Raw genomic sequence first — 23,519 nt, 5'->3', positions numbered from 1 at the left:
TGTAGCTTTAAAGACGCCCTGATGCAGTCTCCGTGCTGAAAAGGGTAGCTGCAAAAGTTGTTCCAGAGAACTAAGGAGCTTCTAAGTAAAAGCTCCGGTATTGGGAATTGCTGATGACAGGATTCTATGGAACTTGGGTTCCAGGATTTGGATTCCAAACTTTTATGTATAGCTTTAAAGAGGCCCTGATGCAGACTCCGTACTGAAAAGGGTAACTACGAGAGTTATGGATTCCAGCATCTGGATTCTAAGCCTGGTGCTTGCTTACAAGCCTCTGAAACAGACACTGTGCTGGGCAGGGGAGCTGCAAAGGTGTTCCAAGGAATCAAGGAGTTTTTAACAAACACTCCAACATTAGAAATCCCTGAGCAAGCCATTCACAGAAGATCCTCTTCAGATCAGTTTCAGCTTAGGTAAAAGGGACCTGACCAGGTGCTAGTGAACACGACTGCTTCCGTGAAATTAGGACTAAACTTCTACCTCTTAAGTCTTCAGGTGAGTGCAAAAGACATTCCTGACTGTCCCTATAAGCCGATCAGAAACCTTAAGTCGAGATGTGTTTCCCTGTCCTAAGCAATAGGCTCCTACGCTGACGATCAGCTCTTTTCTGTGCTGCTGTAGCTAACTTATCTGATGAGAGTTTGCACGTGTCTTGAAGGTTTTGCATTTTATTGGATTTGCCTGTCTTTAATGTTTGAGCGATTCCCTAACTCTGATCAGATCTAGCCCACAGCCTTGGTTAAAATACTCAGGTTAAAAGTGTTAAAATCGCCCTGACTAAATAAATGTCTGTCACTTCAGAATGTTAAGAGATTCTATTTTGACCAGATACTCTTGGCACCTTTAACAAGTTTTCTGAAAATCAAAGTTCTAAATTCTCTAATCTTTTGTTATCTCCAGAGGGCCCCTGGAGATGTCAAAAGATATATCTCTCTGCCGGCGCAGCGGCTCACTAGGCTAATCCTCCACCTAGCGGCGCCGGCACACCGGGTTCTATTCCTGGTCGGGGCGCCGGATTCTGTCCCGGTTGCCCCTCTTCCAGGCCAGCTCTCTGCTGTGGCCAGGGAGTGCAGGGGAGGATGGCCCAGGTGCTTGGGCCCTGCACCCCATGGGAGACCAGGAAAAGCACCTGGCCCCTGGCTCCTGCCATCGGATCAGCGCAGTGCGCCGGCCGCGGTGGCCATTGGAGGGTGAACCAACGGCAAAGGAAGACCTTTCTCTTTGTCTCTTTCTCTCACTGTCCACTCTGCCTGTCAAAAAAAACAAAAACAAAAACAAAAAAAAACAAACAAAAACAAAAACACTCTACTAAAATTCCTCACAACCCACAAGGACAATCATTAAAAAACAAAATACCAACTTACAAAACAAAAAGGGGGGTCATACCCCCACAAGACCAGCTACAAACAGCCATGTTCATTTTAAATATTCCAAAACATCAGCTCTTGTCAGCCTTTCTCAAACATTGGTCCCTCCAAGTACCCTACCTTTCGGTTAGGGTGAAATGGAAGGACCCACTAACGGGATGCTGGCAAGGACCAGACCCACTGATAAGTGCTAGTAGAGGATTTGGATGTGTCTTCCCTCAGGGGACTCCCAATCCCTATGGGTACCTGCGAGAGACCTTAAATATCTCCCCTCTGCCAAAAAAAAAAAGGTCACCCCAGGAGGACCCCCTTTAAGGAGTGATTTTTTCATTTCTCTCGAGGGATAAAAAGACCATATTGGACTCTCTGCCTCATTGTGACTGGATCATCATGGTACATCAGGAGTTCTGCTTTTATGCTAGTCGCTCTGGCATCGGCCAGGACAATATCAAGACCCTCCAAGAAGCTCTAGTTACTTGTGGTCGGGCCTTGGGGGATGGCTTCCTTATCTCCTCCCCCTCGTGGGCCCCTGGGTCTCCATTGTCCTTATAAATTTGTCTAGGATCACATCGCCACGGTCCAGTTAATGGTGGTCTGACAACAATATGCCACTCTTCAACAACTGGGTTATGCTGCTCTTTAAGTGCCAGATTGGAAACCCTGTACATCCGCCCACAGCCACCGCCAAGATGTAGAGGTATAATACATCATACCCTGAGTTGCTGAGGTGGTAGCCAATGATGGGTAAGATCCCCGATCCCCTGGAGCAGCCCTTAACAGCTGGAGTAGTAGTCAAAGATGGGTGAGATCCCCAGAGGGGGACAGCCTAAGACAGACATGCTCCCTAAAGGGCTGATCCCAGTCAGAAGGGGACAACCTAAGACAGGCACACACTCCGCTCAGTTCCTCTTCCACTCTTTACTATAAAACAAAAAGGGGGGAATGTTGGGCACTGCCTACAAGGTGGCGCCTGGCAGATGTTCGAGGGGCATGTCTGCAGCTGCTAAGGTTAAGCTATATAAGATCAGACCACAGGCAGGGATAGGTCCACTTTGGTTCCAGACACGTGGACAGTGCGTGATCCCTATGCTTTGCTTAAGGTGCCCCTGTGCGTGGTCCACCCACGCCTGCATAACCTTTTCGCTGATTGGCTCCCCTACTGCGCATTCCTTCGTAAGCTTTATAAGCCTGCACACTTCTTCAATAAAGCGGTTCCTGCTTCGACAGAACTCACGGGTGCTTGTGGTGTGTTCATCACCCGTCGACCTTACCTCTCCTGTGTGCCTTGTTGGGGAGTGTCTGTAGTGGCCCCTGCTGGTCAGGGGCCAGCCTAGGGCTTGAGACCCCGACACTGCCTTTCAAATAAAATAAATCTTTTTTTAAAAAGACATCATAAACCATAGTAATCCAGATGGAGAGATATTAGCATCAAAATCATCAAACTCATTGGAAAAGAACAGTAAATCCAGAAATAAACCCACATATAGATGATTTTTTTTTTTTGCAAAAGTACAAATGTGACTCAATGAAAGAAAGAACAAAAATCTTTTCAATAAGTGGTGCTGAAACAGTTGGGGAGACATACAGGAAAAAAACTTCAGCCCCTAAGTTGAGCCCCTTACCGCATACTCAGAAACCTAGATGAAAAGGATCATGCATCTCCATGTGAAATCTGAAACTAATGCTTCTAGAAGGTGTATGAAAGGAGATCTTCACAAGCAAGTTAGGCTCCTAAACAAGGAAGTCGGAGCACAGACAGGGTTAGAAGTTTATTTACATGACCAAGAGAGCAATGGCAGTAAAGGGAAATTGGGTACAATACAGGGAAACAGATAAGTAAACAAATGAAAGAAAGTAGGACTCCAATTTTTCACTATCTGAGAAAACTTGAATGAACCTTGTAGTTTGTTGGATTGGAACTGGTGGCAATGGTGTGAACTAGCTGTCTTCAATACGTAGAGATGAATACAGAAACAAGCATGGAGGTCCGGAATTCTTGGCGTGCGTGTATTACATTCCCGAGATCTTCCCACAGGTGAGGGGGGCCTGAGAGCAGCATTACCTTACTCTCAATAAGTCCCTCTGATTTTCAGATCTGCACTTTGGAATATCAAGCTCCACTAAACAGGACAAGTGCTCCTTGGAGAAATAGCTGGTTTCAGGGCTGGGGTGGAATAAGCACAAAAGAGACTAGAATACCTTCCGCAGGTCAGTGAGGAGGTGTATGAAGCATGCCAGGGACGCGTCACAGGTCAAAGGAGCAGGCTAGAAGCAAGTTCCTGCTGGCAAATGGGGACAACTTGAGTGCTGGGAAGTAAAATAGAAATGTAAGAGTCCACAGAGATTTCATTCATTAATGAAGAAATCAAAAGTGTGAGGGGAAATGAGATTTTTACATAGCTTCTAAGAGCCTCCCAACAAAATGGTTATTAGCTGCAATGGGAAATGAGCAACTTTAACATGGAGAAAATTTGCAGATGCCACCCGGATCCAGTGAAAACGAAACTCCCAGGGGACAGCAGTGATAGGAAAATTGAAATTCTGTGCCGCTTGATAAAATGCAATGGACAGAACACAGCTTTTTTTCTATGATAATTTTGTCAAGAATGCATGCGTTTAAATCGTGAGGAACCATGACAGAACCCCAGATTAAGAGATGAGCCACAAAATAACTGATTTGTAGTTGTCAGGTGTGTCACAGTGATGAAAATCAAGGAAAGCGGGGGGTGGGGGATTGTGCCAGGTGGGAGGAGACCAAGGGGGTGTGGTCACTAAAGGCAATGAGCAGCTCCCAACTGGATAATTCTGCTCTCATGGACATTACCAACAACTTGGCAAAACTTGAATGTTTCTCAAAATACAGTGGTGATAATGTGTCAGTGCTGAGTTCCTTGCTTGTTTTCTTAAGATTTATTTCATTTGTTTGAAAGGCGGAGTGACGGGGGTGGGTGGGGGGGAGTGGGTGGGGAGAGACACAGAAAGCGAGAGCTTCCATTCACTGGTTCACTCCCCAAATGGCCACAATAGCTAGGGCTGGGTCAGAACCGGAGCCAGGAGCCAGGAGCTTCTTCCATGTCTCCCACATTGGTGTGGGGGCCCAAAGACTTGGGCCATCTTCTGCTGCTTTCTCAGGCACATTAGCAGGGAGCTGGATCAGAAGTGGAGCACCTGGGACTCGAACAGGCACCCATATGGATGCTGGCATCGCAGGCAGAAGCTTTACCCGCTTTGTCACAATGCTGGTCCCAAGTTCCTGGTTTTGATCGTTGGACTACCATCCTGCAGGAGAGGATCCTTAGACTGAGGAAATATACGTGGAAGTATTTGGGAATTGTGTTAGTCCATTTTTCTAATACACAATGCTGGGTAATTTTAAAAAAAGGTTTATTTAGCTTACAGTTCTGGAAATTGAAAAGTCCAAGACCAGGCAACCGCATCCTCTCAGCTTCTGGTGAGGGCCTCGTGCTGCTCTGTGCTCAGGCAGGGAAGTGGAAGAGATCACAAGGGAACAGCACAGGGAAGACCAAGTCCAGTTAAACCAACCCAGCCCCAGGGTGGCTAATCCAGTGCCTAGAGAGGGAGCACTCACTAACTCCCACAGAAAAGGCATCAAGGCATCTTCTCGATGAGCTACGCACCTCGTAAAGGCTGCACCGCTGTTCAACACCGTTGAAATCGCGGAGCAAATTTCAACATGAAGTCTGGAGGGAACAAACACATCTCGGCTCTAGAAGGGGTGATGGGGCAGTGTATTGGCAACTTATTCTCAAATAGTTGAGGAAAAGAAGACTTTGTGTGGTTCTTACATGGTTTTTTAAGTCTGAGATTATTTCAAGAGTAATATTACAGAGGGAAGGTTTTAGGGGAGGGATACTGTAGAATCACAGGGCCTTCCTGCACATGCTTGGCTACACTGTACATACGGGCCCCTCCTACAGCCTCTCCCCGCCACTTACAAGGGAGCCCATTGCACCAGGCATCTGAGGACTCATCGCCATTTTCTGGAACTGGAAAGACATTGAATGACGCCTGATCTGTATACCCTCAAAATAGGGTATGAATGTTTCTGAAATGCCCTTTTGGGGGCCTGGTCTAGGTCACTACTAAGTGAGTTTTGGCTCTTTCAAAAGGTAGAACCGTTCCAACCTGTCCCCTTTAAAAAGGTGCAGGAGACGGGGTGGGATGGGGTTGAAAAGCACCTGATGAGTGAGAACACGCACCTTGGTTGTAGGTGAGGCAGGTGTGGGGTCATTCTTCCTTTGCACGCCTCCCTTTGTCTCCACCTCTCTGCTTCCTTTTCTTCCTTGCTTGATACTCGCAGAGGATGAACCCCACTGAGGCCACAGCCCAGCTCCCTACCACATGCTTTCCACCTGGTCTCTGCCAATAGGAGGCAGAGAGGGGCAGGAGAGTGGGAAGAGAACCCGACCCTGGCGATCCTTCCCTTTCACTCCCACGTTGATGCTGCTGCCTGGCAGTGGTGTCTTTCTGTGGCTCCACCCCTGCTGGAAACCCCGCCTCCAAACCTCCAGCTCTTGCTGGGTTCTTCAGAGTTTAATCCCTTCTCTCTCCTTGCCCTTTCAGGTCTGGGAGAAGCAATGACTTTTCCAGCACATTGTTTTAGGAACATGTTTTCTTACAATGAATGAAACTGGCTAAGCAACATATGATGCCCCAAATAGAAAGGTAATATCTGCACCAGAGCCCTCCTTTTGTGCAAGAACTGTGCATTAATCTGCTTTTCATTACATGATGTAGGCTACTTATGAAAGAAAGGTTTGTGCCGGCGCCGTGGCTCACTAGGCTAATCCTCCGCCTTGCGGCGCCAGCACACCGGGTTCTAGTCCCGGTCAGGGCGCCGGATTCTGTCCTGGTTGCCCCTCTTCCAGGCCAGCTCTCTGCTGTGGCCAGGGAGTGCAGTGGAGGATGGCCCAAGTGCTTGGGCCCTGCACCCGCATGGGAGACCAGGAGAAGCACCTGGCTCCTGCCATCGGATCAGTGCGGTGCGGCCATTGGAGGGTGAACCAGCGGCAAAGGAAGACCTTTCTCTCTGTCTCTCTCTCTCACTGTCCACTCTGCCTGTAAAAAAAAAAAAAAAAAAAAGAAAGAAAGGTTTGTTTTGGCCCATGGGTCCAGAAGGTCACAGTCCAAGGTTAGGTGGTCCCATGGTTTCCCATCATCTGGTGCTGGTGTTCTTGCTGCCAGAGCCAAGGCAACACAGAGCATCACATAGCAAGGAGCAGGTGTCTTGTTGTCTGTGTCCATGTGGTTTCTAATAAAGCCATCAGAATTTAATCCTGGGGGCTCCAGCTGAATGTTCCAATCCAATCCAACAGTCTCCAAGTCTGCCACCTTCAACGCTGTAGTTGCATTAACTTTCCATCCAGTAAGACTTTGGGGACCAAGCCTTTAACACATGGGGCTGGGGCGGGGGGAGGGGACACATTCAATATCCAAACCTTTGCAAAGTGGCTTCCACTTCAGTGATTTCAAGAACTGGTTCACTTTGCTTTATGTTAAGCCGTATGGAGAGGCTGTGAGTACAGATGAAAAAACTATGAAGGTATGGGAGATGGTATGGTTGTTCAATATATGTATTGGCCATATGTATATGGCATGCGGCTTGATCTGGGCCATGAACAAGAGCAGAAATAGCAGGAGTTCCTGCTAAGAAGCTAGGGGCTCATCACATGGGCCTCTCCGTTTTCTCTTCCCCCTGCCATGAGACTAGCTCCATCCCAGAAGGTTGGCTGATCTTCAGCCCAGGTCCCAGGATGCGGACGATGTGGAGGGGAGCTGAGCCAACCCAGGACACCATGTTGCTTTGTGGTTGTGAACCCCTGACATTTCATGTTGTTGCCACAGTATAATTTGACTTTTTTTTTTTTTGACAGGCAGAGTGGACAGTGAGAGAGAGAGACAGAAAGAAAGGTCCTCCTTTGCCGTTGGTTCACCCTCCAATGGCTGCAGCCGGCGTGCTGCAGCCAGCGCAACGCGCTGATCCGAAGCCAGGAGCCAGGTGCTTCTCCTGGTCTCCCATGGGGTGCAGGGCCCAAGCACTTGGGCCATCTTCCACTGCACTCCCTGGCCACAGCAGAGAGCTAGCCTGGAAGAGGGGCAACCAGGACAGAATCTGGCGCCCCGACTGGGACTAGAACCCGGGGTGCCGGCACTGCAGGCGGAGGATTAGCCTATTGAGCCGCGGCGCTGGCCTATAATTTGACTTTGATGGATACAAAAGATAAGTCTTGGGTCTGGCATACTCGTGGCACCACCATCCAATATCTGAGTGCCAATTCAAGTCCCAGCTGCTCCACTCCTGATCCAGCTCCCTGCTAATGTGCTGGGAAAGCAGCGGAAGATGACCCAGGTGCTTGGGCCCCTGCACCCACGTGGGAGACCCAGATGGAATTACAGGCCCCTGGCTTCAGCCAGGCCCCACTTTAATTGTTGAGGCCCTTTGGGGAGGGAACCAGGGTTTGGAAAATTCTTTGTTTCTCTACTCCCACAGCCCCCATAACTTCCTTCAAAATAAATACATCTTTTGAAAAAGACACTTTTTGAAGCTCTGGGCTCCTGGCTTTGGCCTGGCCCAACCTCAGCCATTGCAGCCATTTGGGGAGTGGGCCAGCAGATAGAAGACCTCTCTCTCTCTCTCTCTCTCTCTCTCTAACTCTGCCTTTCAAATAAATAAAAAATAAATCTTTAAAAAGACACATGTGTGTGTGTGTGTGTGTGATTGTAATGGATAAAATCAATTAAAAGGCCACACCCTGGGTTCTTGTTCAAAAACATGAGCTGGTGGTGCAAGCCTTCCCCACAACCAGCAAAAGCAGGATGCAGCTATCCACCAACAGGGAAAGTCAAGTACAAAGGCAAGCACTTGGCTGAAAACCGACAGGAGGTTCCACCCCCAGCTCTCGAGTCAGATGAACTGTCGGGTTCATTTTGATTTTTGATGAGGCAGCCTCTATTGAAATGGGTGTCCACGTTAAGGTGGACAGTGATGCTTGTTAGTAGCAGTGTGCATTTCAGGTCACCTGTATGCTCAGCAGCATTGCCATTGTCTCCAAAGTGATCTGGTCACAAAGTGCCATTGGTTTTCAGACTCCATGGGTTTTATGTGATGTGCCTGTTAACCTGATTTTCCGGTCAGTCCTACTATTTTTAGTGTTATGATTTTCCTGAAGGCAAGGTTTTCCAGAAATGCAAGTGTAGTGTTGCATCTGAGATGCCCGTGTTGCAACAGGTACAACTGACACACAAAGGCTTTGAATAACGAAAATACTGACTCCGTCTCCAGCCCTGCATTTTCCCACGTGGTCATCCTGTGCATGAAGGTGGGCTCGGGGAGAAGAACAAAGATTTCAGAATCAGACCGAATCGACCGATTGAGTCTAACTCTACCACTGATGGCAGTGTCAGCTTATGATGTCGTCTCCCTGAGGGTAGGTAGAGGTTAGTATCCCTCAGCTGTGCTGCAATCACGAGCCTGCAATCCTACGCTGCCACCACATGGCGGCACTGTGACGAGTGCTCCCGGGCGCGGTTCAGGGTGGGCACCCCTCGGTCAAGGCTTGGAGAAGCCCCTTTGCCTCTGCTGTGTGCTCTTCCCTCTCTGATGGCTGGGGGAGGCCAAGTCCCGGGTCTCTGAGGATGGGAGACCCACTGATGTAGACAGTGGGAGATAAACAGAAGATGGGGTCCCTGAGTCTGTCTCAAAAACCATTAGGAGTGTGAGAAGGAAAACTCTGTTCTATTTGAGCCATTGTACACATTTTTAGTCTATTTCCTATAACAGTTTTTTTTTAAAGATTTATGTATTTGTTTTAAAGGCAGAGTTGCAGAGAGGCAGAGGCAGAGACAGAGGGAGAGGTCCTGCATCCGCTGGTTCACTCCCCAGATGGCTGTAATGGCCAGAGCTGTTCTGATCCAAAGCCAGGAGCCAGGAGCTTCTTCTGGGTCTCCCACATGGGTGCAAGGGTCCAAGGACTTGGGCCATCTACTGCTTTCCCAGGCCATAGCAGAGCGCTGGATCAGAAGTGGAGCAGCCGGGGCTCAAACCAGTGCCTCTATGGAATGCTGGCACTGCAGGTGGTGGATTTACCCACGATGCCACAGCGCCGGCCCCTACCCAGTTTAGTTTTTTGTGATTGACAAAAATTCACTCAAAAACTAGGAAATCATGGGGCTGGTGGTATTCCATAGCAAGTTAAGCTGCCACTGGCAATGCTGGCCTCCCAGTTTGAGTCCTGGCTGCTCCACTTCTGATCCAGCTCTCTGCCAACGCACCTGGGAAAGCAGCCAAAGATAGCCGGAGTACATGGGCTCCTGCCACCCAAGCAGCAGGTTCACTTCTTGGCTCTTGGCTTTGGCCTGGCCCAGCTCTGGTTGTTGTGGGCGTTTGAGGAGTGAAGTGGTGGATGGAAGATCTCTCTGTGTCTCCCTCTCTCTGTTGTGTTCTACCTTTCAAATAAATAAAGAGATCGCTTTTTTAAAAAAAGATTTATTTATTTGAAAGTCAGAGTTACACAGAGAGAAAAGGAGAGGCAGAGAGAGAGAGAGAGAGAGAGAGGTCTTCCATCCACTGGTTCACTCCCCAATTGACCACAATGGCTGGAGCTGGGCTGATCCGAAGCCAGGAGCCAGGAGCTTCTTCCAGGTCTCCCAGGTGGGTGCAGGGACCCAAGGACTTGGGCCATCTTCTACTGCTTTCCCAGGCCATAGAAGAGAGCTGGATCAGAAGTAGGACAGCCAGGTCTCTCACCGGCACCCATATGGGATGCCGGCACTGTAGGCGGTGGCTTAACTCACTATGCCACAGCGCCAGCCCCGGGTAAATCACTTTAAAAATGGGAAACTCAGAATCTCTCTAAAGATAAACTTTAAAATCAGCACACCCTGGATCAGAGCAGAAATAGCATCTGCTTGAGAGGAAATGCCAGCTCCCAGACCTCAGAGTTCATTGGAACAGGAGGAAAGTTGTGGGAAATCTAGAGAGACTTTCGAGTGGCAGACAAGGAGGGAGTACGCTTGGCTGGCCAAGTGCAGACCAGGCCATCACAGGCAGAAGCCAGGGCAGGGCCTGTCTGGAAATGGACCTGGAGAGAGACAGTCTCAGGGAGCAAACCCAACAGCGAGCATTCCCAGAGGGGCCGGAGCCCAGAGCTGCCCTCCCCAGTAGTCAGTTCTGCAGGTGTCCGGGCCCGACCCAGAATGCCCAGAGCCAGTGCCTTCCAGCTTCTCCATGGCGGCTGGTCTCCTGCCCGCACACACTGCACAGCAGATGGGAGTTCCCTAAAGGTCGCCTGCTTCTCCATTCCCATTTCACGCCAGGTCAGCCACTGAGGGCAGGGAGCCGCGGGGTGGGCTGTCCTGGGGCAGGTGGACAGAAAGGCGGGTGTACTCAACAGCTGTAAGTTGTAAACTGACATTCTGTGGGTTTTTCAAATCGCTTCAACTCTCTATGCCTCAGCTTCCTCTTCGCTACAATGGGAATCATAACAGTGCTTATCTCGTAGAGTTGGTGTGAAGATGATGAGGTGTTATATAGAAAGTGCTTAGGGCCAGCGCCGCGGCTCAATCGGCTAATCCTCCACCTAGCGGCGCCGGCACACCGGGTTCTAGTCCCGGTCGGGGCGCCAGATTCTGTCCCGGTTGCCCCTCTTCCGGGCCAGCTCTCTGCTGTGGCCCGGGAGTGCAGTGGAGGATGGCCCAAGTACTTGGGCCCTGCATCCCATGGGAGACCAGGAGAAGCACCTGGCTCCTGCCATTGGATCAGTGTGGTGCACTGGCCGCAGCGTGCCAGCCGTGGCGGCCATTGGAGGGTGAACCAACGCAAAAGGAAGACCTTTCTGTCCACTCTGCCTGTCAAAAAAAAAAAAAAAAAGTGCTTAGAACAGTAGCTGGCCCAGAATGCATGTTTGTACATCAGGCTCTGGGAGCTTGGTTAATGTGTGTCTAGCTTTGAGAGCAGATGCCCAGTTTTCTGTCCCACAAAAGAAGCAACTTAACAAGACCGTGAAGAGTGGCTAATTCAGCAAGCTGTAGATTGTCTCTCTGAAGTAGTCAAGGTCCTTCCTTAGCTGACAGAATAAATACTCAACAATGCCAAACACCTCACGTTCACGGATGTCAGTAAGGACTGTATGAAAACCGTGTCGAGTCCTTAATAAGCGTGCAGTCGACACTTTTCCGTCAGTCGGTGGCAGCCTTTGTCTCTCTTCTCAAACACCATAACTCTTTGAACAGTCAGCTGGCAACTACAGATTGGGCAGGGATCCCTGGCAGCCTAAGGAGGCTCAGTTGCTGGGCTGACCATCTGAGAACCTCCAACAATAATCCCCACTGAGTCTCTGGACTGAAATAACTTCAGCCGGCAACTGCCGCCTCACCACCTGACGGTGAGCTCTGACACCCAAGTGAGAGAGACGCGCTGGAGGAGGAAGGCGTGTCAGCGCCAGCCCCGCTTACACTTCCAACACGCCTCGCCTTTCTGCAGGGCGCAGCCGCTGTGGCACCACCTCTGACACTTGCCTGAGCTCCCTCCGGCGAGCTCCCTCGGCCCCTCCCCGCCCTGTGTCCCCGCGGCACCCGCTCCGTCCCAGGCAATCGTGTTCCTGCTCTCAGCTGCGTTAGGAGTCGTCAGATACCCTGCAAGCAGCTCTGTGCTTGGCACATCGTAGATGCTCACAAAATGTTTGTTTTTGGATTCATGCCGCTTCCCCCATTTTCTCCTGCAGGCCTGGAGCTCAGGGGAGGGAGCCTTCCCAGCCCTGGCGGGGCGGTGGGGTGGGGGTGGGGGCTATTTCAGTGGCATCTCTGGCTGGGAGAAGCTACTTAGGAAGGGAGGTTTGCTCTGACTCGCAGGGTTGGAGGTTCCCAGTTCAAGATCAGGCACTCCCATTGGTTTGGACATCTGGTGAGGATGGACAATGGTGGGGGGACACTCACACCGAGAAACGGGAAGCCGAGAGAGAGGACAGCCAGGCCGAAGTCAGCTCACATAACCACCTCTTGTGAGAACTGGCCCCGGTGGCACAAGGACCTCCCACCCGGCCCGCTTCCCAGACACCATAATCGGATCAATCCTCCATCCTTAATCCGTTATCCGTTAATGTTAACCCATTAACCACTAATTCAAGACTCTGGGGACCAAGTTGCTAAGATGTGGGCTTCTGGGAGCCACCTGAACAGTTATCTTAACAACAGCAGGGAGAGAAGTCAGGTCAGATCAGGGGAGGTGGGGGGAAGGGGTGCTTCCCCTTCCACAGCTGCCCCAAGCACGTGACTGCGGAACCTTGCACCGTGAGAGCTGCAAGGCACAGGAACGTATCTAGAGGGCCAGAGACACCCTCAGCAAGACACCGTGACAGCAAACATTCACTCAACAAACCCTGTGACACCAAGCATCGTTCACTCAACAAAGCTTTATCCAGCACATAGTCTGTGACTCTCCCAGGCTAGACACAGGCAGACCTGTACACAGGTTATGACAGTACCTGTGTCGGGTGGTGGGACGGGAGGCAACGCAGCACCACAAGGAGGGACCAGAGAGTGACTGCGGAGCCAGGCTGCTTTGGGGGAGGGAGAAGAACAAGAGAGCTGCTGCTCCCCCTCCCAGGAGCCGCACCTTTGGGTGCGTAACTGGAAGAGCATCCCCTCATCTTCCCCGGCGTGTGCAGGCTTCCTGGCCCTGCAGGCTCCTGGAATATGCCTCCGCCTCCAGGCAGGGCTCCCCGCTGCTCCCTGTGACCACCGCGGCCAGCAGCAGTGGGACTCCAGCACTCTTGACTCCCACTGTACCTCCTGGGATGCAGAAGAGGCCTATGGTAGGGAGGCTTGGACCCACCAGATGCAAGTTCTACTTTGGCTGAAACAAATCCCACATTAAAAGGGACATGATGGGGCTGGCACTGTGGCGGAGCGGGTAAAGCCGCCACCTGCAGTGCTGGCATCCCATATGGGCGCTGGTTTGAGTCCCGGCTGCTCCACTTCCAATCCAGCTCTCTGCTATGGCCTGGGGGAGCAGAGGAAGATGGTCCAAGTCCTTGGGCCTCTGTGCCTGCGTGGGAGACCTGGAAGAGGCTCCTGGCTCCTGCCTTCAGATCAGTCCAGCTCTGGCCATTGTGGCCATTTGGGGAGTGAACCAGCGGATGGAAGGCATCTCTCTCTCTCTCTCTCTCTCTCTAGGCCTCTCTGTAACCCTGCCTTTCAAATAAATAAATATTTTTTTAAAAAGGATATGAGAATTTCCTATAATTTTGCTACTGAAGGCATTGTGAATGAAGCAAAGAATGTAACAAAATGTATAAATGTAAACGTCTCTTTAAAATCAGATTTACAGAGTTGCTTTCCTGATTCTGGGGAGAAGATGACAACGTTTATTGAAGAGTCAACTGCATTTGGATGAAGACCGGCTGCCGGGCCACGAGCCCCAGGCAGCCACTGCACTGCCAGAGCTCTCTGCACAGAGCACAGAGCATGCGGTCACAGCCCCCCAACCTCCCCACCTCCGCCCGGTGCACCAGGGCCCAGCTGGGCTGCAAGGGGCGAGGGCGAGGCACCAGGCAGCAGGGGCGAGCAGGAGCCCGTTGGCACCAGGGAGGCGGGAGTGGGCCTGCCAGTTGTTCTGACCTCGAGAGAAATCACCAGGACCCCAGAACCCGGAGCCGTCTGCAAGCCAGCTCCGTGTGCGTTCCTCCTCAAGTGTCTGAGAAGTGGGTTTGGATGCGAGTCACCCTGTCCCTGGGAGACCTGGAGGGGAAGCCCCACCGACCAGAGCAGGTTCCTGTGGAGCCACCTGGGGCTCCAGGGAAAGCGGAGCCGCGAGGCCAGGCCCCCAACCCCCCACGGGGACTCATCCTCTAGTACAGCGACAGACACCTGCTCAGGGCACTGTGCCAGGTGGCCCAGCACAGGGCGTGGGACACCACGATGGAGTCTCCATGTGGAGGAGTGATCTGGATGGGCTTCTAGAAACCACCGTGACCCGCGATGGGTCTGAGGACAGGTAGAATGCTGACGGGCGAGAGCCCAGTGACAGCATGGGCAGCTGGAGAGGGAGGCGCCCCCTGCTGGGCGTGTCTGGAATGTATGGGGCAGGTGTGGGTATGAGGCCAATGTGAACCCCCAAACCCCGAGTGTGGACTTAAGTCAGCTAAGTAAGAGGGAGTCCTTCACACACCCGTTTATTCTTTAGTTCGTTCAGCAGAAATGCATTGAGTGCAAACCCTCTGCTGGTGCCCCTCCCACCCCGCAGGTGCTGGGCTCTCCGGCGAGCGGCGCCAGCTCCTGCCCTCCTGACACTGGCACAGCTCAGCAAGTTGCCATCAGCAGCACTCAGGGCTCAGCCCTGCGCTTCCAGGAGCTCCTGCTGTGCAGGGGTAAGTGCAGGCTGCAGCCTGGGCCAGGGGGAGGGGCAGGCCCTGAGCCAGGCGCAGCAGTGGGGGAGGCATCCCTTCACAGGGCAGCGTGGGCAGTCACAGGCAGGGTCCCCTGGCCCAGGCTGGCCAACCTCCCCGCCGCCCCCAGCAGCAGACGTAGGGGAAGACACAGCCGTGCAGGAGGCTGCACTTGGAAGCAGCGCACTGGAGCCTCCATCCCCCTGCAGCAGGCCTGCTCTCTGGCCTCAGGGGTCAGGGGTCTGGCGCCCCCTGTGCCTCTGCTCATCCTGCCTGTCGTCATCATCCTCTTCCTCCCTCGCCCTGGAAAGCTCTTTCAGCTGCTCTGGCGGCTCCTGGTAGGCGGCCCGGTTCCTGTAGGGTAGTAGGACAAGGGAAAGGCGTGGCCCTCACTTTGGTCCCTAAGGGAGCTGGGCCCACCCAGTGCACATCCCAGGACCCCGGGCTGCAGGGTTGCGATGACATGGCCCCTGAAGGTGTGAGCCTCTAGTGGCGTAGGCTGCGAGGCTCCAGCCCACACTGGGCCCTTGTCTCCCTCCCCCCCGACTCTGAGATCAGAGACTGGAAGCCCAAGGATGGGGGGGGGGGCTCAGGCCCGGGACTGCAGTGCACACTGTGTGACTGGGGCCAGCAGCTCTGTCCTTGGCTACAAACCGCGGGTTATGCAGATAAGCACTGCTCCCCCAGGGGAGTGGCTGTGCAAAGCTGACATGCTCAGCCCCGTTCCCACTGGCTGCCCGCCCCGACACTCACGGCCGGGCGTCCTCCTTGTCCTCGACCTTGTCCTTCTGTCGACAGCAGCAGCAGTAGATGAGGATGCCAATGATGATGAAGGCTGCCACCACGCCCCCGGCAATGCCCGCATACAGGGCCACGTTCATGGAGGCTGCAAGAGAACACAGCGGCTGCATCTCTGGAGCCCCAGCCCAAGCCCCCTGACATCCCCCACCCCTGCAGGTACCACGGGAGGTGGCTGGGGAGCCGGGGCTGGTCCCTCCCAGCTCTGGGCTGGTCTGGTCCTATTTGCCATGAAAGCTGGGGCATTGCAGCAGTGTGACCAGACAGGACCTGCAAACCCTGTCCAGGACTAGGGCTGGACAAGGACGAGGAGGCAGGAGAGACGGTGGCCGTGGGTGACCCAGGCTCTGAGCAAGTCCCCAGGTGTCCATCCTGCTAGTCCTATGCTAGGTGGTCCCTGAGCCAGATGTGGGTCCAGATGCCTCCCCATGCTTGCTCAGCTGCCCTTAGGGCACGCACAGCTGCAGAGATCTCTGGAAGTCAACGGACTCAGACGAGCCTTGTGGCAAAGGGAGCCCAGGTTACCACAGGTCCCCGGCAGGTGGGTGGCCCCCAAGAAGCTCCCCAGTGCCTCGCCATGGTGTGGGGGGCCTCAGCCCTCTGCTTGCCCCAGAGGGTGCTTACGTAACCTGACGCCCACAGTAATGTTGCAGGATTCCTGCCCCATCTCGTTGCTGGAGGTGCAGAGGTAGAACCCCGAGGTGTCCGTGGAGATGTTCTTCAGGTACACGGTCTGGCCCGAGACTGGAGGAAGCACAGTCAGAGTGAGCAGAGGGCGGCTGGGCTCTTGGGAGGCGCAGGCTCTGCCCCTCCCATCCCCACCCTCGGGGCACCGCAGTCTCTCCTGCGCTGTGAAGGACGGCTGCGTGGCCCCTAAGCCAGGAGGGAAGCACCATTCCAAAGGGCTCAGAAGACAGGCGCCTGGGGCTGGCGTCTGCCTCGGCCGTTGACAGGGTTGCTGCCTTTGGTGGTCGCTTAGCTTCCTCAAGCGGCTGCTTCTGCCCCTGTAGCCGGGAGGGTCAGCGCCCGTCCCATGGAGCACTTGTGAGCATGAAGTGAGCTACCAGTGATGAGCCCGCCGCAGAACGCCCCAGGTGCCCCCAGCGCTCAGGAGCTGGGAGGCCCGTGTGAAGCAGGTGGAAGTGCTTTCTAACTAGGAGCTGCTGTCGTGCCCGCCTGTGCCAGCCAAGAGCGGAATCCCTTAGCTCAGATGCAAGCAGAAGTCTTGAAAAAGCAAGATCTCCTGAGCTGTGCGTGTCTGTGTGCGAGCGTGGGGGGCACGTGTATGAGCGTGTCTAGTGTGGTACACAGATGCATAGTGCGAAGTGTGACTGGGGGAAGGCTGGGGAAAATGCACGAGACCCTGTGGGTGTGTAAAATGTGTGTGAGGAGCGTGGTGTGTGGTATGTGGGGTGGGGGGGAGGTGTGCATGTGTGTTTGGTATGTGTGAATGTGGGTGATGTATGTGAACACGTGTGTGTGTGTGGTGTGTGTGACTGTGGCTGGTGTGTGGGTGGTGGATGTGTGATGTGTGGGGTGTGTGTGTTTGGTAAGTGTGGGTGTGGGTGATGTAATTGGGTGGTGTGTGGGGCCCGGGGGGCTGGGGCGGGTGTGATGTTGGGGCGGGGATGAGGCCGGCTTCAGCTTAGGCCCTCCGTCTTCATCTGCCACAGCTTAAAGAAACCACAGCTGCCCTCCGTGGGCCGCAGCTGCCTCCTGTGTGCCTTCCGCATCCAGGGCAGGGGCCGGACGCCACCTGAGACCCCTTCCCAGGACCTGCTAGCCTGCCGACCCTCCCCCGGAGGGGGCGCACACGGTGCTCAGCTAGGCCTGCACGTCCTTGCCTGGGACGCTGCATCCTGACTTCTCTGTGGGGAGAAGGGTTGGGGACCTCGCAGGAAGCCTGCTGCCCCCAGGCGGTCACACTGCGTGCTCAGGAGATGCCAGGGCCCTGCACTGCTCCTGCAGACTTAGCCGAGGCTGCCCGTCACCCTCAAGGGCACAGCCGTAAACGGGCCCGGACATCATGGCGGCTTGGTCTCTTGCCAGTTCTGCAGTGTCCTGTGGACAGAGCCAGAGAGCAGCGCCCCCGCCATGGCGTGTGCACCTGGTGTTCAGCACGTGCACTCACACAGGACGACCTCTCACCCTCCCAGCACGCAGAGGTATTTCCAGCTCCTGCTTCACAGAGGTGACCGGAGGTCTGGAGAAATGAGGTGACTTGTTCCCAGTCACAAAACTAAGAAATGACAAAGCTGCTGCAAAAATCCCATTGCGGGTCCAGATCTCTCTAGAGCAATTGACAGCTTTCTTTTCTTTAAAAAACTATATGATAAAGGCCACATATGCTCACGGTAAGAACATTAACTAGTGACTTACTTATCTATTTGAGAGACAAAGAGCTCCCACCAATGTTTCACTCCCCACAAAAGTTCACGACAGCCAAGACTGGGCCAGGACAAAGCTGGCAGCCAGGAAATGAAGCCGGGTCTTCCCCCGAGGGTGACAGGGACCCAACCACTTGAGCCATCACCTCTGCCTTCCAGGGTCTGCATTAACAGGAAGCTGAAGGCTGGAGCTGGAGCTGAGCTCCAAAGCCCCAGAATTCTTTTTTTTTAATATATTTTTTTAAATTTTGACAGGCAGAGTGGACAGTGAGAGAGAGAGAGACAGAGAGAAAGGTCTTCCTTTTTTTGCTGTTGGTTCATCCTCCAATGGCCGCCACGGCCGGCGCGCTGCGCTGATCTGAAGGCAGGAGCCAGGTGCTTCTCCTGGTCTCCCATGCGGGTGCAGGGTCCAAGCACTTGGGCCATCCTCCACTGCACTCCCGGGCCACAGCAGAGAGCTGGCCTGGAAGAGGGGCAACCGGGACAGAATCCGGCGCCCCGACCGGGACTAGAACCTGGAGTGCCGGCGCTGCAGGCAGAGGATTAGCCTAGTGAGCCGCGGCGCCGGCCAAAATATTTTTTTAAAAAGCCACCCATAATCTCACCACCTAGAAAACTTAGCTGTTTGACTTGGGGCTATTTTCTCCCAAATGTGCCACAAATCCAGTACTTTCTTCAAATTCTCTCGAGATTCACAGCATGGGTGCCTGGACCCAGGGAACGACTCCGTCTCCTGTCCAAGAGTTCCACATCTCGTCATTTTTTTTCCCGGGAATATTGCTTACAGGCAACCTAAGTGTCTGGTGCGGGAAGACACCCGTGACCAAAGCGAGTGTATACGTCGCCCAGTGAGCACTGAGCGTGTTTGTAAGGACCCGGCTCTCAGAGCTGTGCACTTGCAGATGCGCATGGGAGCCCCGGTGGAGACTTAGGTATTAATGCTCCCATTTTACAGGCTAATTGGACTGTTCTTTTTAAGAGGCATCCTGAAGCGACACCCTTTAGGACCCTGGGCATGCTTAAGAGGGCGACAACCCTTGTTAGACTCCCACTACTGTGGTGGGAAGCAGTCTGTGTGTTGGGGTGTACACCCCAGGCTGCAGACAGAGGGAGGACTTCTCCGTCATCCCAGCGGGGCTGGTTTAGGGTGGGCAAACACCCATCTTCCGAGTCCCCGAGTCAGCGCCATCCTCCCCGGGGCCCGCACAGCAAGCGGTGGCCCGCAGAAGCTGGCCCGGGATAAGGCAGTGCGCACCCTGTGCCACAGGACTCGCTTGGAGCTGGGGCTCCCACCAGAACGGATTTCCCCGCGGTGGCGGCGACACCTTGTGGTCAAAGCGGGGAGCACACGGGTCCGTCCTCTGCCCTCCAGCTGCGGAGCAGCCCCCAACACACATGGGAAGTCAGGTGGGCAGGGTCTCTCCCACCGCCTTCAAGATCCTCGCTGAATCATTGCCACGCCTCCCCACCTCCCTGTAACGGGCTCCACTCCCTTTTCGGGACTCAGATTCGATTCCTGCTCCTTCGGTGCTTGCAGCCCAGGTGGAAGGGACCCGGTGTACCTGTCTGTTCAGAGCAAGCCTTGCACCTTGCAGCATTTCGACTTACCCTCCTCACAGCTCTCATCCCATTCTCCAGCTGGCGACACGAGGCGCCAGGGAGGTTTGTGAGTGCCTGCCGGCTGTAGAGCCGAGAGGACTCCAACCCTGGACTCCTGATTTCACCCACCCCGTTCTTGTCGCTGACTGGCGTCCACCGATCCCAGCTCTGCTGCTAGGAATGCGACCTGCGGGTGAAGGCGGGAGCGAGGACCCCACCTCTCCCCATCGCCCATGGTGGCTGCACTGTTTTAGAAGTCAGAAATGAGTGTTCACTGACCCACACAGCGAGACCACAACGATGGATTCCTAGGGCTTGGGAGAGAGTGGAGGCCAAGGGCTTTGAGAACCCCAGCCCAGGACCCTCCCTCCCCCATCCGGAGGCAGGCTCCTGTCCTTACCATCACCAGCCACGGCCTTTCCCCTCATCCCACATCTGAACTTGAGTCAGGATCAAGCTTTAGCAAAGTAAACAAGCAAATCCCATCTCCTTCTACTTGGTTTATGATTTATGTATTTGAAAGACAGAGTGGAAGAGAGAGAGGGAGAGAGAGAGAGAGAGAGAGAGAGAGAGAGAGAGAGAGAGATCCTCCATCTGCTGGTTCAGTCCCCAAATGCCCACAACAGCAGGAGCTGGGCCAAGCTGAAGCCAGGAACCCAGAACTCCATCTGAGTCTCCCACATGAGTGGCGGGGACAGAAGCCCTTGAGCCATCACTTGGTACCTTTCCGAGGTGCATTAGCAAGAAACTGTATGGGAAGCCAAATAGCCAGGACCCACACTGAAACTCCCATATGGATGTGGGTAATAGGAGATGTAACCCACTGTACCACAAGACCCACCCTCCCTCACTTAAAAAAATGCATTAATTTGTTTTAAAGGCAGTCGGAGAGAGAGAGAGAGAGAGGGAGCGAGAGAGAGAGCGAGCATCCATCCAGTGGCTCACTCCCAAATGCTCACAACAAGCGGGCTTGGGTCAAGCCAAAGCCAGAAGATGGGAACTTAGTCCATGTCTCTATGGGTAGCAGGGACCCAACTACTTGGGCCATTATTTGCTGCCCCTAGAATGGGCATTAGGAGGGAGATGGATTGGAAGCAGAGCTACGACTTGGACCCAGGCACAGGGATATGGGTCGCAAGTGCCCCAAGTGGTGACCTAATTGCTGTGCTAAACGCCCACCCGGAAATCTCTTTAACCTCTCTTCCTGTCCTCAGGATTCTCCCCTTCTGAATCACTGAAGAACTGAGTTTTGGCTCCCACAACCACGGAAGTGTGCCCAGTAGAAGCAGGAGAGCTGGAACCAGGGTGGCCAATCGTGAGGCTGCCAGGAGGTGCCCGTGGCTCACAGGGCACTGAGACCATCTCACAGTGGGATGCTGATGAGAGCTGTGGCCCTTCCAAGCCTGCCCAGGGTCAGCACCACTTTCCTTACCGATGGACCGCCCTTCAGTCCTGCCATCCGTGCACCTGCCCTAGCCACTCCAATGCTCACGATTCCTGTGCTCTTCCCCGTGCCGAGCCTACCCATCTTGCAAGGGCCCAGCTCCAGTAAAAGCCAGTAACACCCAGCCCTCACTGAGCGCTTGCTGCCTACCAGACTCTGGTCTTGGTGCTTTACGTATGCTTTGATCTACTCACTACAATTCAGCCAAGTAAACAGCGGGTTGTGCCCACTTTACAGATGTAGAAACTAAAGTAGGGAGAGACTAAAGAATTTGCCCAGGGAGTGGGTGTTTAGCCTAGCAGTTAAGATGCCCGTGTCCCACATGGGTTTGTTTCCCAGCTCCACCTCTTGATTCCAGCCTCTTGCCAATGCAGACTCTGGGAGGCAAGGATGATGGCTCAAGTAACTGGATTCCCGCCACCCTTGCAGGAGACCTGGATTGCAATCCAGCTCCGAGCTTCAGTCCCAGCCTAGCCGTGGCAGTTGCAGGCATTTCAATAGTGGACCAACATGATGGCAGGGCTCTCTCACCCCCGTCCCCACCATCCCAAACAAACAAATGTTTAAAACCACCGTGCCATTCTGAAAGACCGAGTGCCCTTTCTCAGAGAAACCTTCTTACATCTCTCCTGGGTTACCACACCCTGGGGCAGAAAATTAGGTTGTGGCATCCACTGCCCCAGGTCTTCAGCTTCAGGTCCCCTTATACACACCTTGTGGGAAGAAGGGGCAGATGCCACCATAGCTCTCCATAGCAGATCTACCGTGCCATCCCTGGGGGGCTGGGCTGTGACCACAGGCCTGAGAGGAGACCACACAGCCCCAGGAGAGCTGCCAGGTGGGGTTCTAACAAAACACCCAGACACGCAGTAAAACCTGGACAAGCAGAAGTCTGCAAACAAAACTGGAAGCTAGTTGAAATCCACACTGTACCTCCTGCTGGGCATGAGGATGAGTGTGTCCCACTAGTGCTTTTGTGAGTTCTTATTTGTCCCCCTATGAGTGACAGGTATATTTCTCAAATTCATCTGCTTTGGCTGAACCCCCAAGCTGCACCTTCATCCAGCCAGACTTACCCAGGAACTGATAGTTCTCCCAGCCCCTCGTGTCTCACCTGCCCATACAGGTGTGCTCACACCTTCACCTCCTCAGACAGCCATGCTCACTCCCTCACCTGCTCACACAGGAGTGCTCACACCCTCACCTGCCCAGACAGGAGTGCTCACACCATCACCTGCTCACACAGGAGTGCTCACACCCTCACCTGCCCAGACAGGAGTGCTCACACCCTCACCTGCTCACACAGGAGTGCTCACACCCTCACCTCCTCACACAGGAGTGCTCACACCCTCACCTCCTCATACACGTGTGCTCACACCCTCACCTGCCCAGACAGGTGTGCTCACACCCTTACCTGCTCACACAGGAGTGCTCACACACTCACCTCCTCACACAGGTGTGCTCACACCCTCACCTCCTCAGACAGCTGTGCTTACACCCTCACCTGCTCACACAGGAGTGCTCACACACTCACCTCCTCAGACAGCTGTGCTTACACCCTCACCTGCTCACACAGGAGTGCTCACACACTCACCTCCTCAGACAGCCGTGCTCAACCCTCACCTGCCCAGACAGGAGTGCTCACACCCTCACCTGCTCAGATAGGAGTGCTCACCCTCACTTGCTCAAACAGGTGTGCTCACACCCTCACCTGCTCATACAGGTGTGCTCACACCCTCACCTGCTCACACAGGAGTGCTCACACCCTCACTTGCCCAGACAGGAGTGCTCACACCATCACCTGCCCAGACAGGAGTGTTCACACCCTCACCAGCACAGACAGGAGTGCTCACACCCTCACCTCCTCATACAGGTGTGCTCACACCCTCACCTGCCCAGACAGGTGTGCTCACATGCTCACCTGCGCAGACGGGAGTGCTCACACCCTCACCTGCCCACACAGGAGTGCTCACACCCTCACCTGCTCACACAGGTGTGATCACACCCTCACCTCCTCACACAGCTGTGCTCACGTGCTCACCTGCACAGACAGGTGTGCTCACACCCTCACCTCCTCAGACAGGTGTGCTCACACCCTCACCTGCCCAGACAGGAGTGCTCACACCCTCACCTGCTCACACAGGAGTGCTCACACCCTCACCTGCTCACACAGGAGTGCTCACACCCTCACCTGCCCAGACAGGAGTGCTCACACCCTCACCTGCCCAGACAGGAGTGCTCACACCCTCATCTGCTCAGACAGGTGTGCTCACACCCTCACCTGCCCAGACAGGAGTGCTCACACCCTCACCTGCCCAGACAGGAGTGCTCACACCCTCACCTGCCCAGACAGGTGTGCTCACACCCTCACCTGCCCGGAAAGGAGTGCTCACACCCTCACCTGCCTGACAGGAGTGCTCACACTCTGGCTTCATTTCTAACCTCTTGCTTTCTTCAGCCCATGCTGAACTGAAAATCCTCCTGAAAGTTAACCCAGATGGACATCTTTCAGGCCTGGTCA

At 53.9% G+C, this 23,519-nt stretch overlaps 1 protein-coding gene and 1 long non-coding RNA gene across 2 annotated transcripts in view; both read right to left on the bottom strand.

Annotated features, from left to right (window-relative positions):
• Positions 1-3,453: 3,453 nt before the first annotated feature.
• LOC138850504 (uncharacterized) lies at positions 3,454-7,291 on the bottom strand. The gene is made up of 4 exons (XR_011390323.1): positions 5,588-7,291; positions 5,006-5,068; positions 4,765-4,837; positions 3,454-4,667 (listed from the first exon to the last, which is right to left on the bottom strand). It is a non-coding gene; the product is annotated as an uncharacterized lncRNA (long non-coding RNA).
• Positions 7,292-14,541: 7,250 nt separating this feature from the next.
• The window catches only part of GPA33 (glycoprotein A33), a 33,640-nt gene continuing 24,662 nt past the window's right edge, over positions 14,542-23,519 (bottom strand). The window contains exons 5-7 of the mRNA XM_008264138.4: positions 16,193-16,312; positions 15,524-15,656; positions 14,542-15,124 (exon numbers count right to left, since the gene is read on the bottom strand). Coding sequence (XP_008262360.1) covers positions 14,998-15,124; positions 15,524-15,656; positions 16,193-16,312 — 380 coding nt within the window. The 3' untranslated portion in view covers positions 14,542-14,997. The remainder of the gene's footprint in view (positions 15,125-15,523; positions 15,657-16,192; positions 16,313-23,519) is intronic.

Source organism: Oryctolagus cuniculus, chromosome 7, assembly GCF_964237555.1.
Source record: "Oryctolagus cuniculus chromosome 7, mOryCun1.1, whole genome shotgun sequence".
In the NCBI taxonomy this organism is placed as follows: Eukaryota; Metazoa; Chordata; class Mammalia; order Lagomorpha; family Leporidae; genus Oryctolagus; species Oryctolagus cuniculus.
Note: the sequence above shows the minus strand (reverse complement) of the source record. Positions and strands in the feature narration are given on the sequence as shown.